At 34.7% G+C, this 18,661-nt stretch overlaps 3 protein-coding genes across 3 annotated transcripts; all 3 read right to left on the reverse strand.

Annotated features, from left to right (window-relative positions):
- Positions 1-3,033: 3,033 nt before the first annotated feature.
- LOC100792138 (transaldolase) lies at positions 3,034-3,883 on the reverse strand. Its single transcript, XM_006577489.4, has 3 exons — positions 3,728-3,883; positions 3,436-3,618; positions 3,034-3,285 (listed from the first exon to the last, which is right to left on the reverse strand). The coding sequence occupies exons 1-3, from the start codon at positions 3,845-3,847 to the stop codon at positions 3,034-3,036; spliced, it is 555 nt and encodes a 184-aa protein (XP_006577552.3). The 5' UTR covers positions 3,848-3,883.
- A 491-nt stretch (positions 3,884-4,374) lies between these two features.
- On the reverse strand, positions 4,375-5,671 carry LOC100791615 (sulfate transporter 4.1, chloroplastic). The gene is made up of 3 exons (XM_003522139.5): positions 5,532-5,671; positions 5,033-5,109; positions 4,375-4,928 (listed from the first exon to the last, which is right to left on the reverse strand). The coding sequence occupies exons 1-3, from the start codon at positions 5,536-5,538 to the stop codon at positions 4,602-4,604; spliced, it is 411 nt and encodes a 136-aa protein (XP_003522187.1). The 5' UTR covers positions 5,539-5,671; the 3' UTR covers positions 4,375-4,601.
- A 4,209-nt stretch (positions 5,672-9,880) lies between these two features.
- On the reverse strand, positions 9,881-11,647 carry LOC121174535 (DUF21 domain-containing protein At4g33700). Its single transcript, XM_041013886.1, has 5 exons — positions 11,456-11,647; positions 11,267-11,354; positions 10,754-10,827; positions 10,520-10,644; positions 9,881-10,293 (listed from the first exon to the last, which is right to left on the reverse strand). The coding sequence occupies exons 1-5, from the start codon at positions 11,506-11,508 to the stop codon at positions 10,244-10,246; spliced, it is 390 nt and encodes a 129-aa protein (XP_040869820.1). The 5' UTR covers positions 11,509-11,647; the 3' UTR covers positions 9,881-10,243.
- Between the last annotated feature and the right edge of the window lie 7,014 nt (positions 11,648-18,661).

The raw sequence follows: 18,661 nt of genomic DNA on the forward strand, positions 1-18,661 counted from the left end.
TAATAAAATAAGACAAGTAGTCATACAACAAAAAACCAAATAAAATAATGTACCTAACCTAATAACACCAATATCATCTTTTTTTTAAGAGGTTATTAATATAATTAAAACATACAATTTGAAACTTCATATACAATTCCATTCCATTTGCAGAATACATGAAACTTACAAATAAGACTTAGCTTTTGAAAATTCATTGGCTAAAGATTCAACTTAAGTTTGTAGAAGGATTCTGTTGGCACAAGAGATTCACAAAATTAGAAATAATAAAAATACACTCAAAAGAGAAGAAGTGAAAGTCTGATGTTCATTCTTAGAGCAGCTGAAATGCTTTGTATCTAATACATATATTCTCACAAAACAGAACATTAGTTACTTCTACCCAACAAGCTTAATAGCTCGTATACTGATCATAAACACAAAGCTTAAAACACACTCGAGCAAGTACTAGTCAACACACTTACTGAACATACACTTACTACAATGCATAAAGTATAAAAAATAAATACACTTGAATAAGCTTGATCTCACAATTCTTAACAGCCTCACGAACAACATGGAAATCACTTGAATATGCTTTGTCTTTCCATGCTAAACAGGATTTTCAGCAATGACAATTGCTTATTTACTGTCACAATAAATCTCAGTAGCGTCCATCTTCTCCACTCCCAAATCAAACATAATTTTCTTCAACCAAATGGCTTAGTTTGTTGCTGCAGCTGCTGCTACATATTCAGCTTCAGCAGTAGATTGAGTTACAATGTCCTGCTTATTTGAGTTCCAAGAGAACATGTGTGAGCCTAAGGAAAAAACATATTCAGTAGTGCTCTTCATGTCATCAAGGTTTCCAGCCTAATCATTGTCAACATAACCAAACAAACTTCCATTTTCATCTGGTTTAAACCAGATTCTAAATTGAGTTTCAAGTACTTAAGTGCTCTCTTTGCTACTACAAAATGTAACACACTTAGACTTTTCATAAATGTTGAGAGTAAGCTGGCTGCATACGTAAGATCTGGTCTAGATGAAGTGAGATAAAGCAAACTTCCAATCACATTTCTATAAAGAGAATCGCCCATCTTTTCAGCTCCATCATCTTTGGATAGTTTCAGATTCTGCACCGAAGGAGTAGGGACAAATTTGCAACTTTTCATTCTAAACTTCTTCAAAATTTCATAAGCATACTTTTCTTGATTCAGAAAAATACCAACTTCACTTTGATGCACTTCCAAGCCTAGAAAATAATTCATTTCTCATAAGTTGGATATCTGAAACTGATTTTGCATCTCCACTATCAGTTGTTGCACTTCTTGTTGATTATTGCTAGTCATTAGAAAATCATCAACATACACAGAGACAATTAAAGAGCCACCATCCAACAACCTTTTCACATAAAGAGTTGCATCATTTTCACTCCTAAAACCTTGACTGCTAAAGTAAGCATCAATGTTGTTGTACCAAGCTCTAGGAGCTTGTTTCTACCCATACGAAGCTTTATGAAGCTTATACACCTTGTCTTATCTTCCTTTCACAACAAAGCCTTCAGATTGAGCTACATAAATTTCTTCAGTCAAGTTCCTATTCAAGAATGCAGATTTGACATCTAAATGCCAAATTTTGCACTTCATTTCAGCTGCCAAAGCTACAAGAATGCGAATAGTGTTCATTTTTGTAACCGGAGAAAACGTCTCTACATAATCAATTCCAGGTTGCTGAGCATAACCTTTAACAACTAGTTTGGTCTTGTATTTGTTAATGGACCCATTAAGATTCAGCTTTACCGTATAAACCCATTTAACTCCAATAGAATTTTTGTCTTCCAGTTTGTCAACCAGCTGCCATGTATTGTTGTCTTCAATGGTGGTCATCTCCTTCATAGAATGGTTCCATTGTTCAAACTTACTAGCTTTTTCATTAGACATTAGGTTCAAATCTTTCGGCTAAGAGAACGAAGACTTTCTCAACTATCCTACTGTATAGAAATTTCTCCGCTAACAACTTGATTTGATTCACAACCTTCATCAGTCTGGTCATGAAATCTTTTATGTTTTTAGCCTCATTCATCTTTAAGGCTTCAAACTCCCTCTTAAGGTTGAGAACCTACATTTTCTTGGTCCTCTCATTTCCAAAGAACTCCTCTTGAAGTTTCTCCCAAATCTCCCTTGCTGTATCCAAGTTGGAAATTCTCATAAAAACATCATCATCCACAACTGAGTGCAAGATGGTAAGAGCCTTTGCTCTTTTGGCAACTTGCTTACTGTGAAATCTGATCTGAGCAACAGTTGGATTCTCTTCCAAAGCTGGTGGTTCAGTTGTTTCCATTACTTTCCAAAGATCAAAAGCTTTCAACTGCCTTCTCATCTTCACAACCCACATTTCGTCGTTCTTTCCTGTGAATACAGGAGGTGCTAGTAATGGAACATTGTTGGAAGCCATTTAAAAAGTTGGGTATTCTAAAAAAGGATTGGGTTCTCTCAAACTCTATTTTTGATTTCCAATTTCTCTCTACACTCAAGGTTCTCTCACAGTCCCTCATGATCAAATCAACTCTAGATACCAATTGTTGGCACAAGAGATTCACAAACCCAGAAATCAGAAAAATGCACTCAAAAGAGAACAAGTGCAAGTCTAATTCATTCATACAGCAGCTAAAATGCTTTGTGTCTAATACATATATTCTCACAAAATAGAACAGTAGTTACTTCTATCTAACAAGCTTAATAGCCCATCTACCCATCATAAATAGAAAGCTTAAAACACAGTCCAACAAGTACTAGTCAACACACTTACTGAACACACACTTTTACACTGCATAAAGCATAAAAAATAAATACACATAAGAAAATTCAGCAACTACATTAGAAATTTCAGTGCATTAACAGATACCATTTGTGCTTTTGAAATGAATATATGTTCATAGTCTTTTAAACGTGTTTGAGAAAGGTTTGAAGTTTGATTTCCTCCTAATAAAAATTAATAAATTATTAATTAATATTTACCGTTAAAATAAAATAAATATATGTTCATAGTCTTTTAAACGTGCTTTTGAAATGAATATATGTTCATAGCCTTCTTTTGCATGCATTCAAGCACATTGTCAAAGCTTTTTGTGAAAGAATCCAGCACCTCATGTTCCAGTTCTGATCCAACAGAACTCCAATCAATCCCCAACTTCTCAATTGCATTGTAAATGTCTTGAGCCTCTGATACTTTTGCATCAAGCGTTCTTGAAAGAATACGATGGTCCATGAATGCTTGAAGAGCTTGTACTAAAAAGGTTGAAATCTATAGAGGCACCAAATAAACGCAAGGTTATTTCAGCAACCTATTAATGAATGATCTGAACTTTAAGCTTTTTCACACCAACATTAATCCATATTAGCCCACATGGCCATCCAGTCAAGGTAAAAAAATAAGGAAACCGATATAACTTACTGTATCTCGTCCAATAACAGAATTAACATAAAACGTGTCAGGGTAAGATGGATTTTTCACATTTGTTGAAGCCCACATCAACCTCTGCTTCTTGGCACCTCTATTCTCCAAGCGTTCCCATCTTGGACCAGAAATTTTTTTCTGGTAAAGTTGGTATGCTAAGACTGCTTGAGCAACCGCACCCTATAAGAATTGATATAATATTTTAGGCAAATGTTAAGTAGTTCCCTTAGGGCATTGGTTAAGAAAACTAAAAGGAGAAAGGTTTTAAAGGCAAAATGCTTCACATTACCTTTCCTTTGAGATCAAGAGCCTCAGTAGTACCAATTTGCTCAAGTTTCTTGTCAAGTGTAACATCCATTCTACTGATGTAGAATGCTGCTGCACTTGAAACCTTAGAGAGATCAGTCATGCCACAAGACTCAAGGCCATCCAAGTAAGCATCAATCACTGCTTCATATTTAGGGAGGTAGAATATGAGTTGTTCAAATACGCAAACTATGAGCCTATTGCTGTTACAGCCAATAAGGATCAAAATTTGTGACATCAGAATGCACATAACAAACTTACAGTGGCATTTACACTTATCCCCAGAGAAATGACCTCCTTCATGGAAGAGATGGATTCATCAGTGGCAGGAATTTTCATGTAAACACACGGACTTCCAACCATATTATGAAGCCATTTTGCTGCCTCAATTGTCCCCTTGGTGTCATTTGCTAGCTTTGGGGAAACTGCAAGAGATACATGTCCATCTTCCCCATCTGTTTCATTGTAAATTGGCTCCAGAAGTTTGCAAGTATCCTGTATGTCCTTCACAACCAATTCCCAATAAGCACTTTCTATGTCCTTCCCTGCCCCTACCAATTCAGAAACCTTTCAATAATTTATTCTAAGAACTGCAAATCAATCCCGTAACTAGCTCTGAAATGAACTTAAAACTTAACAAGATTTTCGTATTAGGGATACACAGCTGACAGGAGATTTACATAATAAAACCATTCTTAAAAATTCATTTAATTTTACAACAACCGGCCAATCAAATATTACACAAGCTATTTTTTAACGTTGGCTTGATTACACCCGGTTTAACTTTAACCTATTCATTTTATTTTTTCTGAAAGAATGGCTAAATACACTTTTTACCTTATGATACAAAGTAGACTTCAATGATCTTTAGACAACAATGGCTCCAATTTGGAATCTCTCTCCTCGGGGAGTGGAGGCCTACCATTACCAGACTCCAAGTCGGTAATTGAAAGCTTCTCCACTCTCTCTTTTGATAATCGTGCAAACAAACTTGGTTTGTTCTCTACTGAAGAGAATGGTGCTTGTGGACTGTTAGATGCTCCTTTCAAGCTTTGAACATGTTGCAAGCAAACTTGAACAGCATCATGTACTCTCACAAAGTACCATTCTTTGCCTATCAACTCCACCAGACCCGATCTAGACAAGGTAAGCAGAACTTCTGGACTTGGATTGGATATTGCAATCTGCAAGAAGAATAAGCTCAAGTTGGTTGGTGGGGACATTGTAAACCTGTAGCGATTATTTCAAGAATTCTAACGGTAGTTGAAACTTCACAATCTTATTCTACCTGAATGTCCCGTAATTTGTACTCCTGATACAAGTCTTTCAAAGCCTGAACAGCACTAGAATCTATGTATGTCACAGCTGCAGTCATCAGAAGTCAGAATTATTATCATTATCCCTTTCATAGTTTAGTTATGAACAATTGTAGTGGAAAACAACATTCACAAACTTCAGTACAATGTGGTTCATGTAATTCAGCATCTGAGGTAACTTAAAAGTAATGAAAATGATAAACACCTGCTGAAAATGTCTCACACAGCATCCACACGATCCAGTTATGACACAGTTAACCACCATTAGAAATTAGGCATTTTGATAGTCTCATGAATCAATTGAGTCATATTGACCATTAGTGCCACTAGTACACATCGATAATTATACATTCACATTCATTTACTCTTTAAATAAAATTTCAACATGTTAAGAAATATGTTAGCTTAAATAGTTAAACACATGAACAATACAGCATATGCCTCTTTGTGCACAGGGCAAGCAAGACTTACGTGCCATCTCTAGAATCACAAAATAAATTCTTTCAACCTCAGGTCCACGTCTTTTAGAACGATCAACATCAACTTCATATTCACGCAACCTGATAAGAGAACTCTAAATGAATTAAGGCACGCTCTTGATTGGGAAAATGTCAATTACAACTCACTTCTCATTACCTGTCCTTGATGTAACTTGTGTTTGCAAAATAAAAATATAGCCTAATCAAAATAATCCTTAGTACAAGGAAAATATTGTCAAAAAACTCATGGTTCAACTAAGAACCTGCTGAAACTCATGATTGTTTGTCATATCACTTAATGTTGTCAAAATGTTCAACTATATGTATATATAAATGTATTTGCCATGTCCTGATCTGGTTTGTAGTTTTGACACGATTATTTTGAACCTAATATATTTTTCTTTTAAATGTAGGTTGTGAAGCTTCATTAAAATACTGGGTATGTAGACAAGACACCAACACAAAGACTGCTCCAGGTCATTGGTAAGCATAAGCTCCTATTCATCAATATTTTCTTTGCTAGATTTGAAGATAGTTTTGATAAATTATGATGCTACCACACTTTCATTTTCCTAGCAAGTATCTTAGTTATTTTTGTTTTTAAGTGGACGAAAACACAGGTATTTATCAGAATGTTGTTATTTTGATTGCACTGCCTAACAGCTTAAGAATGAAAATAAAATCTCAAAAGTCCAAAGATAATCAATGGTAATCATATAACAAGAATTCTCTTGATTTAGGAGGTTATATTTTGACACTTCAACATCCAGTATGATTTGTCTTTATTAGAGCATTTATGATCAAGTAATTAAGAATTTGTTGCATATAAGGGTAGCTTAAACTTTGAAAATAATTAAGAATATAACATCCCACTTGAACTTTGAAATGAAAGAACCACAAATTCCATTCTAATAATAAATGGGAACTTGGAACCCACACTAAGAAAAAAGCAAGTTGGGCACGAAATCAAGTTGGCGGCATAGGAACAAAATCATCTTTGCTAATGATACATTTGACGCTACCAAACTGCTGGACGATGCAGTTTTTTTGTTATGGACGTGGCTTCGAAACTTAGAGAAGGATTTTGTTACCCATTACAACCACTGGTCTAGTAACATCACAAGTGGTTTTAGTAGGTAGCTCAGGGTGTAATGTTAGACTGTTACTAGAGTTTATTATATGTTATGTACCCAGAAATTGGTTCTATGTTACACTACATTAAGTCTGCCATGGAACCAAAAATCTGACCCCTCTATCTGTACTTTTGAGTACATCTGGTACTTTATTAATATAAATACTTATTTTTGCTGATAAAAAAAAGTTAATTTTTACCACACAACACTAGCACACAACACTAGCCAAAACTTAATTTGTTTCCATTTGACAAAATATTTAAATTATCCTTATTTCAGTTAAAATAAACCTCTTTACTGGTTGTACTATTTTATAAACCTTAAACATGATGAATTGTTATTTGAGTATGATTGATCCAGCTGATAGTTTCCCCCATTCATGGTACAGATTATATGTCGTCATCACGACATTTGTGTTAGTGTTTTCCCTGTAACTGCATCCCCGCACTCGTTGTCATTCACACTGAGCATCTTTCGAGGTATGTCTCTATTTTTAAAAAGTGGTATGATTGTAATATGTCGTTGTTAAAATATCGGTATTGTTTCATGTTACTAGCTAGTTGCATTATGAGTGAACCTTAGTTGCATTATAAGTAATGTTACTAATACTACATTTTTACAATTTTTTTCACATATTTTTATTTTTCTCTATCACAACATTTATTTTATTACACATTTTTCTCTTCTCTTCTTATTTCTTTCTTTTGTATAAAAATTGTAATTTTTTATATAAATTACGTTACTATAAAAAACAGTTATATAAATTACACTGATTACTGTACCAATCCACTAAAATTATTTAAAGATCTAGCAACAAGAGACTTGAGTATTTTATATAAAATACAAATTTCAATACTATGTTTATGAGGAAAAAAAATAATGTTGGACGTATCTGATCCTCTTCCATTTTTTGTACAATCCCCACTATTCCTGCACCAGCTAAGCTCCCACCTCGCTTTACAATTGTCTCACAAACCTCTAAAACTGTTTTTCTTTCACTTAAATTGGATTCAACCTAAAGTGAAACAACCCAATGGAAACAAAACACAAAATGAAAATTAATTATAGGGTGGGTATTATATGCATTTTTTTAGCAGATACAATAAAACACATTGCTCTTGTTTGACAATAATATGATCATAACTCTGCATCATCTTAAAAATCTGGTCCACAAGGAGTATGCTTTTAAATAAAATATATTTTGAATAATTATTTTAAAAATTACTGTTGAAAGAGTGAGTTTTATATTTGCAATATCAAATAACAAAATGATGCTTATTTATATAATAGTTCTCTTGGGAAATTACCATCTTTCTTTGGCCAAGAAAGAAAATTACCATCTTGGTTAAAGGGAGACCATTTGAGAAAGCTCCCCACTCAGTGCTCTACTATTTTCTGAATTCAAGTCTAGCTTTGAATATAGTTGTATCTTATAACATTTTTGAATATTTTTTTGCATTTTGAATATTTTTGAATTTTCTTAATTTTAAAAATAGAAAAACTATTAAACTTGAAAATTGCAAAAGAACCAAAAGTACAACTAAACCTTAAAATATCAATCATTAGTTGTGGTCTTATGAAACAAAATAGCACCAACTTGCACACAGTTATGGGAAATTTTTGGATGTATGAAGTATTTACATGGCAAATTCAGTAAATCCTTCTCTGAATGTCAGCCCACAGTATTGTCCTCAATAGTGTTATAACAGAATAGTAAATGGCATTTGTATTATTGAGAAGATGACGGGTAATAGGGTTTTACTAAAAAAAAAAAACCTTAAATATAGTATACATCCTTAATAAATATTCGATTTTTATGTTTGTTTTGTAATAAATATTTGTTTTGTGTTAAGTTCTTAATAAGAATAATTTTTTTTGTTCTTAACACTTATTTGTAGTTCCTCATTACTTAATAAATTTTGTATTTGTTCTCTAATAATTATTTTTTATTAGTTATTAGTCATAACTAAAACAAAATTCGCTAATTAAAGTATTAAAGATCAAGAATAAAAGTGTTGTTTTATTAGGGACTCAACGCAAAATAAAATTTTATTAGAAAATAAATAAAAAATTCAAAAATATGAGGTTCAGGAAAAAAAATATTATAAGCTTCCTATCTATAATTTTTCTTATTTCTTGTTCTTTGTTGGTCAGTGTAGACTTATAAGTAACAATATATGATGTTAAATTAGCACCTCTAGAGCCTCAAAACTTGTCCCTGGCCCAAAAATTTATCATTTTAGTTAAATTAGCAACTCACATAAAACTTATACTACAAGAAATAACTGATACCACCTTCAAAAGTCGAATTTGATGTTTTAAAGCAATTACATCCCCAGTAGAATCTTCGTTCACCACAGCCTACAAGAACAATATATGGAATGTATAGTGATAGGTTCATGAGATTCATTCCTTTGAAAGAAATTCAGACTGGTCATAGAAAGCGTTTACAAGAGGCTCATAAATCCTATTCTTGAAAAATATCTGTACCAATTCAAGTGAGCTGTCATTTAATTTTAAGAAATAAAAGCTTCAAACTTGTGGGTGGTTTCTAGGTTTGGTTAATTGGGCACTTGCTTGGTAGATCCGAATAACTGTGTTAGTGAGTATGATTCTGAGTAATTTGTTACAATTATATCGACTGATATAATTTAATTATTAGATTAAATGTTATATTATTAATATTAATTATGAAAATAAGTTTTATGGTATTTTAATTCATCAATAATACTTGATTTTAATTTTTGGCCAAAAATAGAAAAAATAATTTAGGATTTTATTCTTAATATTAATTATAAGAACATTCAAAATTCAGATAATATCAAATCTTATATTTTTTCTTCATTTTAATTTTTGGCCAAAAATAGAAAAAATAATTTAGGATTTTTTTTTATCGTAGGATGTTTGTAAATTTATGTGATGGACATATCTCACTGTGCATATTAAAACAATTTTATTGTTTTTCCACTAACTATTATGCATACTTTTTTAATATAACTTTGAATGAGATCAATTTTCAGAACTAGAACAAATTTATGGATTTGTGTTTGATCATTGTCAATATTGACTTGGCTTTAAGAGAAAATAGAGCCTCCATTTCTTACTGTTGAGTCTAGTGCTGTCATGGGAGATTTTCTGAGAGATATGAGCCCTTAAACAAAAGTGTGTCTGATGGTGACAAAATTCACCATAAAATTAGCCCATCAGGAACAAAACTACTATGACTATAAAGTTCATATCATATAAATTCAAGACATAATAATAAGTAAAAGCAAAGTAGATTTTCCCAATTTGTGAATGATTGATGTCACTCTATCTTCCATTTGGTTCAGTGAGCCTTGATCTGCACCCTACTTGTTCTACAAACTTAGTAAGTCGCAAGTGTTTTGCAGCCCATTGTTCAGCCAACTTTTGCTCCTTGCTTTCAGCATCTCTTCTCAGCCCTGCCAACTGCTCCCTATATTCTGCTTCAATTCTATCCAATGCAGCCGTTTGCTCCTCCCTCAGAGCTTCCCTGATTTCTTTAAGTAAATCTCCCAATTCCTTATTGTCTAGTTCAAGTTGAACAATTTTACGTTCCAGTTCTCTCACCACCATCAATATCTACCTTTACATCTCTCACTGAATCCATTTGACAGGTATTAGAGACACGGAGAGCATTTAGTATGATGTGAATTTAATGGCATTAATTGATATTCATTCAATACAATATCAGTCATGTAAAAATGATTCAATATTTATGTTGTAGAAAAATTCAAACATAAATACTAGTTTAACATGATACTATGTTTAAAGAATGTGTCAGAAAATGTTCCAAGTTAGTATTTCGCTTTCAGCATATGCTTACCATCGGCATTATTGTTGGAAGATTGTTGCCCTGTCTTCTCACAATGTCTGACAACAACAGCCATGTGGCTATGGCCTTTCTGGAACTCATTCAAAATATCATAAAGTGGCAACGTTTCTGGAACCCTGTTAATATATGTAATAATTTAGATATAAATGTATGATAATATAATACTCATTAATTCGGTGGTTATATTATATCATCCATAAAAATTGCAAAACATAAAAAAAATACCTTGGAATTCTTTGGATGGTCACATTTTTCACGGGTATTTCTTCTTCTGGGTCAATTGTCAATAAATTCTTAACCTGAAAGTAATAAGAGTGCATGCTTAAATCTAAATCAAATGTAATGTACAATCACAGAAATAGATGGCGTGGAGAAAAACATATGATATGTAGAGCAAAGGAAAAGGAAATATAAATTCAAATCTTAGTCTGACTCTCAAATAATGGTTATGTCACATGTCAAGGCTAAATTTCAATTTAAGCTGCTTTAAAATTTTCTTAATTTGTGAAAAATGATGCCTTAGGGTTTATCAAAACCTAGCAACATAGTTTTGGTCGAACAGACAAAAATAATTAACTTCTGCAAATCATCTTGATGGAAAGAAAGTTAACAGGTTGAAGCTTAAAGAAAATAGTCTCATACTGTTTGTGGTTTTTATAAGTTTTCACATAGCAGAAAATGACTGTTCAATACTGAAGGAATAAAGAAAAATAAGTGACTGTATGCATAATTACATACCAGAACAAGTCCAATAATATTTGTAGGCTGCTCATAATAGACAGGAACTCTGCTATGCCCTTTCTCCAATATTGGATTCATCAAATCCCTGCTTAATAATAAGCATTCAATTGGATGACAAAATGCTGTATAAGATAGAAAAGCTAGTTTGAACTTGTAATTTTTTTGAGTCACAAATAGAGTCCATACCTATCAAGCTTTACATTAATATCAATAGAAAATATATCAGTTATGGGAGTCATGGCATCACTAGCTGTCTTTTCATAGAGTCCTTACCTGTAGGCTGTAAGGAATAGAATAGAAGAAAAACCAATACCCTCAAATAATAGATGAGAAACTCACCTAATGCTTGTGCTGCAGTCATTCTTTTCCTTGGATCTTTATTTTGAAGTCTCTTAAAAAGGATTTACAAAAGAAAATTTTAAATTTTTTTTATTTATGTATCAAATTTATTTAGTAGGAAAAAACATGATTTTATTGTGATAAGATAAAACTCTTAAGTTGAAAAGAAAAAAAAGAGAATGCTACCAAAGTTTCAAAGAAAGGGACACAAGCATAATTTGTATAACCGGTTGCATGTAAAAATGAAGGAAAAAAATAACATGCTATGTCCAGGTGCAGTGAGTTGGATGAAACAAGGGCTAGTAAATCCAAAATTTGTTGCCAGCAGCTAAGAATAGACCTGTCTTGGAACGGTACATACATTAATGTGATTAGGTAGGTAGGTAGGTACTTTGTTCCTTTGGAAATCACTATCGACCCGGTCATGATCCCTTGAACATACTTAACATTGGGGAAAAGCTCTGGTATTAGGCCATACCAGTTGGTAAGCCCCATGCACTTGTTGTGGATCAAGTTGGCCAGCTCAATGCTTATATTTAAAATTCTTGATAATTTTGTAATTGTAAGATGACCTATCTCGTACTCAACATAAATAAATAAATAAAAACTACACACAAAAAACAATAAAAAAATTTCTCTATAAGTAGGCATTGACCGATCACAAACCTCAAATGCACCTATAAGAAAATTGCTCTATTTGTGAATAGTTATATTGTTGACCTTGCTTGCATATTGTTTAGAAATGAGTCAGTTACTTTTAGCCTTTTCATCAAGTGATAAGTAACAGGATAACAAATAAGAAAAGGAAAGAAAGAAGGACATACCTTGAATCTGCAAAACAATGTTTTGGCATCCATAAAGAAGAATGAAAATGAAGATTGAAATTTACCTTGGCCAAGAAGAAGAACTAGAAAATAGTTAATGAAATGGAGAAAAGTAAAACCAGAAAGTCATTACCAAAGACATAGAAGGGCAAAAAAAAAAAAGAAGGAAAATCCTAGAAGAAGTGCAGAACACATACTGCATTAAATCTATTAATGCAAAAAATAAACTCCCCTGGATCATGCCATCGTCAGCTAAAAGTCTTTCTATTAAATCTACTCCAAAAAATAAAATTTTTCACGATGGAAATATCATTTCTGAATACAATTTTGTGATGCAAACACCAATTTAACTTTGCTAGGGAAGATTCTTGATATTGACATACTTTATAGGTCAAAACATCAACTCCTCAAGCCTCTATTTTGAGCCCCAAAAAAAATGCTATTTTCTAATTGCTCTTGTCTTTAGTCAACTAGGCCTCTACCCTTTAGAATCAACCCATTGTTTCCGTTGATCTAAAAGCTAGCCAGCTAGGCAGCCAAAAATGGAGCAATCATAAATAATGGAAAACAAATGAACAAAAGATATAATAATTTTCAAAGACAATAACAACACAAATGAGCCTCATGTCACTCATGAATGCCCTTACGTACAGGGAATTTAATTACTTGACTTTTGTACATAATTGACATTGTTATACACCTACAAAATCGGGCCTTGGTTAATGGATGTTGTACTGATTGAAGTAATATTTTTGTGTAATTCAAGCTCTAATTCAATGTAATTAAATTAGTGGGCACATAGAAACTCTGGAATGGTATTATTATCATGTGAAAGAAGCTTGTTGCCCTCAACATGTTAAAGAATACATGAGTATGCTTTTCCCTGTTCTGGTCAAGTTAAGATGTTAGGCAAAACTTAATTTGTTTCCATTTGACTAAATATTTAAATTATCCTTATTTAACTTAAAATAAACCTCTTTACTGGTTGTACTATTTTATAAACCTCAAACATGATGCATTGTTATTTGAGTATGATTGATCTAGCTGATAGTTTCCCCCATTGATGGTATAGATTATATGTCGTCATTACAACATTTGTGTTAGTGTTTTCCCTGTAACTGCATCCTCGCACTCGTTGTCATTGACACTGAGCATCTTTCGAGGTATGTCTCTATTTTTAAAAAGTGGTATGATTGTAACATGTCGTTGTTCAAATATCGATATTGTTTCATGTTACTAGTTAGTTGCATTATGAGTGAACCTTAGTTCCCCGTTCGAGATTCGATACATCGATTAATACGGATAGTTTGAATTAATCGATGTATTGATTCTTGAATTGTCCGTTTGGACAGTTTGGGATGACATATTTTTATAGTTGAATCATACGTAGAGGTAAATTATCTTTTGAATGATTTGAAGAAATTTCGGTATACTGCATTTGACATTGTTCTTCGGGTGCATATTTGATCGCGGTGATTGTTCACACATTCATCGCTTTCATCTTGTGTACTTGAAGACCAATGCGAAATGCTGCCGAAATTTCATCAAATCACTCGAAAGAGATTTTACTTGTACGTTTGATTCAACTATAAAAAATGTCTTCCTGAATGGGGTAGGGCCACACCTTCAATGCAAAAAAGTGAGTTTAGCATGCATCACAGATAACTTATTCATTGTCATGAATAGCAAAGACGAAACATGGATCGAAGTTGGATGAAAGCAAAACGCATCAGTGATGAGTATGAGAACGGGGTGGAACAATTTCTACAGTTTACGCAACTTAATGCTGAAAGTTTGAGGGGCAATTATTTTTGCCCATGTGTTAAATGTCTTAATGGTAGACGACAGTCAGTTGATGAAATCCGATCACATCTGATATGTTACGGCATCATTCCAAATTACACAAAATGGATATGGCATGGGGAATCGGCAGACATTCCAATTGTTTCTCAGTCTCAGGCGGTTCACGAAGACAGCGGAGAGCGTATAGAGGAAATGATCCGTGATCTTGGACAAGAGACTTTTGAGCAAGCGCATGCACCTCTGTATGATACAATAGAACGTGATTCCAACACGCCATTGTATCAGGGGTGCACATCTTTCACGCGGTTGTCAGCTGTGTTAGCTTTGGTAAACTTGAAGGCAAGATTTGGGTGGAGTGATAAAAGCTTCACTGAATTGCTGGTCTTATTGAAGAACATGCTTCCTGAACAAAACACTTTGCCAAAAAATCACTACGAGGCCAAAAAGATTTTGTGTCCAGTGGGAATGGAGTACAAGAAGATCCATGCATGCCCTAATGATTGCATATTGTATAGAAATGAGTATGCAGAACTACGGCAATGCCCCACGTGTGGGGTATCACGATACAAAGTGCAACATGATGAATTAACTGATGATGCAGGAACCAAAAATTGTCGTCCTGCCAAGGTGTGCTGGTATCTTCCAATAATACCAAGGTTTAAGCGATTGTTTGCTAATGCACATGATGCAAAAAACCTTTCATGGCATTCGGATGACCGAAAATCTGATGGATTACTGCGACATCCTGCCGATTCGCCACAGTGGAAGACAATTGATCGTTTGTATCCAGAGTTTGGGGATGAGCCAAGGAACCTAAGGCTTGCTCTTGCTTCTGATGGAATGAATCCTTATGGTAGCTTAAGTAGCAACCACAGTTCCTGGCCTGTTTTACTGATGATTTACAACCTTCCCCCATGGTTGTGCATTTTGCGTAAATACATTATCCTGTGTATGATGATCGCGGGTCCAAGGCAGCCAGGGAATGATATTGATGTGTATCTTACGCCATTAATCGAAGACTTGAAACAATTGTGGGAAGAAGGGGTAGATGTGTGGGATGCAAATGTGCAGCAGACGTTCAGGTTACGCACAATGGTGTTTTGTACTATTAATGATTTTCCAGCATATGGAAATTTAAGTGGATACAGTGTGAAAGGGCATCATGCATGTCCTATCTGTGAGAAAAACACAAGCTTCATCCAACTCAAGCATGGAAAGAAGACAGTATATACCAGACACCGAAGATTTCTAAAAGCTTTTCACCCTTATCGACGATTGAAAAAAGCTTTTAATGGAAGTCAGGAGAATGAAGGCCCCCCAAAAGCATTAACTGGAAACCAAGTTCATGATCGTGTAAAGGACATTGTAACCGTGTTTGGCAAGTCCCAGAAGAAGACATCATCTCCCAACAACATGTGGAAGAAACGCTCAATATTCTTTGATCTTCCATACTGGTCTGATCTATATGTGCGTCATTGTCTAGATGTTATGCATGTGGAGAAAAATGTATGTGATAGTTTAATTGGTACTCTTCTTAACATTAAAGGGAAGACAAAGGATTGTTTGAAATGTCGTCAAGACTTGGTTGACATGGGAATACGAGAGCAGTTGCATCCCATATCACAAGGTCGACGAACATATTTACCCCCAGCATGCCACACACTGTCAACAGCAGAGAAGAAAAGTTTTTGTCAATGTCTGCGGAATGTCAAAGTTCCACAAGGATACTCTTCAAATATCAAGAGCCTTGTCGCCCTCAATGATCTTAAGTTGGTTGGCTTGAAGTCTCATGATTGCCATGTCTTAATGCAACAATTATTGCCTGTTGCGATTCGCGGCATCTTGCCTGACAAAGTTAGAGTTGCCATAACCCGTTTGTGCTTTCTTTTTAATGCCATATGTAGTAAAGTCATTAATCCTCATCAATTGGATGACTTGGAGAATGAGGCTGCCATTGTCATTTGTCAGTTAGAGATGTATTTCCCACCATCATTTTTTGACATCATGGTTCACCTCATTGTTCATCTTGTGAGGGAAATTCGGTTGTGTGGTCCGGTTTTTTTGCGGTGGATGTATCCAATTGAACGCTACATGAAAGTGTTGAAGGGATATACCAAAAATCAATACCGACCAGAAGCTTCCATTGTAGAAAGGTATGTTGCTGAAGAAGCTATTGAGTTTTGTTCACAGTACATGGAAACAGTTGAAGCTGTGGGGGTACCGAAAATTCGTCATGACCGGACACGAGGAGGTCAAGGGACACGAGGCTTCAATGTTGTTACCATGAGTCAACAAGATGTGTCACAGGCGCATTTGTATATCTTGAATAACACACAGGAGGTCGTTCCATACATACAAACTCACAAACAATATCTGACATCTATTAACCCAAAATTGAACATGATGAAATTGTTACAAGAGCATAATAGAACTTTCATGAACTGGTTTAAAGAAACAATAATGACTGATGACAATGCTTCCAAAACATTAAGATTGTTGGCTATTGGTCCGAATCTAAATGTCCCTACTTGGCAGGGGTATGACATAAACAATTATTCGTTCTATACAAAGTCACAAGATGATAAAAGTAGTGTGCAGAATAGTGGGGTGCTTGTGGAGGCTCATTCTGAGCACTTTTCTAGAGCATCTGATAACAACCCAATTGAAGCCTCAATGCCTTATTTCGGAGTTATTGAAGAAATCTGGGAGCTTGATTATAATCAATTTAGAGTGCCAGTATTTAAATGGAAATACCGGTGTTCATAGAGATGAAATGGGATTCACTTTAGTAGACCTTAACAAGGTAGGTTACAAGGAGGAACCATTCATAATGGCAGAACAAGCTAGACAAGTGTTTTACATCCAAGATCCAAATAATCGTACATTATCAGTGGTTCTACAAGGAAGGCCAATTGGTGTTAGGGAACAAATTCATGATGCATCCCTTGACATTTGTGAGACTCCTCATTTTTGCACAAAAATGCCTTCAATATGTGAACAAGCAGAGGTGGATGACGTACATGCGATTCGTCATGATCATGCTGAAGGTTTATGGGAGAACATTGCTCCTTAACCGCCTTGTATCAATGTAATGTTACAATATTATTTTATTTGTTATTGACTTATATGTAACGTTCATATTTATTTTGTGCCGCATACATGCTATTTTTAATCCTACCAAATTAATCTAAATTTGTTTCATTTGGACAGCGTCATGGTGACACCGCCAAGGTCCCCTCCGCAGTCAGATGGTAATTCGGAGCCACAACCTAAGAAGACACGACAAAGCACACGTCTTAGAAGGCTGACTTTAAGAAGTTTAGATCAGCCTAGACCAATAGTTAATGTGGATCCTGCAACTGGAAGAGCATCAGGCCTAGAGAAGCAAAAGTTCCACAGTTTTTTAGGGGTTGTAGCTCGAGAAAAGATCCCCATTGTCCACAGCAATTGGAAAAATGTGCCAGAAACTCTTAAGGACATGGTATGGGGGGACATTTTGGTAAGTCACATTAACAGTTTGATGTATTCAAACATTGAGTTTATTTTCAAAAAAAATGTTTACATGCACTAAAATTGACATGATGAATATGTAATGCAGGCTAAATTTGATATCCCAGAAGCTGAAAAGGCAAGAAAAAAGTAATGTCCACGGTGGGCACTAGATGGAGGCAAGTGAAGTCTTCGCTAACCACTAAATTTGTCTATGCTGACACACAAGCCGGACAGGAAGAAAATCCTTCAGCAAAATATGGTATGGATAAACAAACTTGGGACGAATTTGTTGCAAGTCGCAAGACCCCGGATTGGCAGGTAACATGTTTGTTCAATTTAGTTTAAATTTCTTTAGAAATGTACATTTTTAACAATTAAATAAATGCAAATAATATATTGTCAATGACAGGAAATTCGGAAAAAGGCAAAGGAGAGTAAAAAATACAATGACTGCCCCCACGTACTGTCTCGTGGGGGTTATGACTTGCTTGAGAAAAAAATGTTAGATGAGAAAACAAAGCAAAGACAACAGCAGACACTTTTGACTCAGAATCCATTGTCTGATCTGGAGGAGCCGCCATCTCCCATTAAAAGGCACGTGAAGTGGAAAATGGCTAGAACCAAACGATATGGCCAGATGACATCGAAGGCAGCAAAAGCAATTTCGGATAGAATTGTGAGTTGCAGCATGATTATAATCAATTTGGAACTAATTTTTGTTTGCTTTATAATTACTACCTCATTAACTCTTTCAATATGTTGTGCTTGTTTTAGGACTCGTTAGAAGAGCAGACGACACAGGGTAGTTTTGTTCCCCCTGGTCGGGATGACATCTTGAATACGGCCATTGGCAAACCGGAACATCCAGGTCGAGTTCGTGCAGCGGGATCTGGTATGACCCTTACTCAATTTTATGGTAGGGCAACACGTACGT

Source organism: Glycine max, chromosome 3 (assembly GCF_000004515.6).
Source record: "Glycine max cultivar Williams 82 chromosome 3, Glycine_max_v4.0, whole genome shotgun sequence".
Taxonomy (NCBI): Eukaryota; Viridiplantae; Streptophyta; class Magnoliopsida; order Fabales; family Fabaceae; genus Glycine; species Glycine max.

What these genes read in the sequence shown, in the direction of transcription:
- LOC100792138 (XM_006577489.4), bottom strand. Translation starts at nt 3,847, where the DNA reads ATGACTGATCTCTCTAAGGTTTCAAGTGCAGCAGCATTCTACATCAGT. An exon ending in CTCTTGATCTCAAAGGAAAG is followed by an intron (nt 3,619 to 3,727) that starts GTAATGTGAAGC and finishes CAATTCTTATAG; the next exon opens with GGTGCGGTTGCTCAAGCAGT. An exon ending in CTGTTATTGGACGAGATACA is followed by an intron (nt 3,286 to 3,435) that starts GTAAGTTATATC and finishes GTGCCTCTATAG; the next exon opens with ATTTCAACCTTTTTAGTACA.
- LOC100791615 (XM_003522139.5), bottom strand. An exon ending in ACAAATTACGGGACATTCAG is followed by an intron (nt 4,929 to 5,032) that starts GTAGAATAAGAT and finishes TTCTTCTTGCAG; the next exon opens with ATTGCAATATCCAATCCAAG.
- LOC121174535 (XM_041013886.1), bottom strand. Translation starts at nt 11,508, where the DNA reads ATGACTCCCATAACTGATATATTTTCTATTGATATTAATGTAAAGCTT. An exon ending in ATATTATTGGACTTGTTCTG is followed by an intron (nt 10,828 to 11,266) that starts GTATGTAATTAT and finishes TATTACTTTCAG; the next exon opens with GTTAAGAATTTATTGACAAT. An exon ending in TTCCAACAATAATGCCGATG is followed by an intron (nt 10,294 to 10,519) that starts GTAAGCATATGC and finishes AAATGGATTCAG; the next exon opens with TGAGAGATGTAAAGGTAGAT.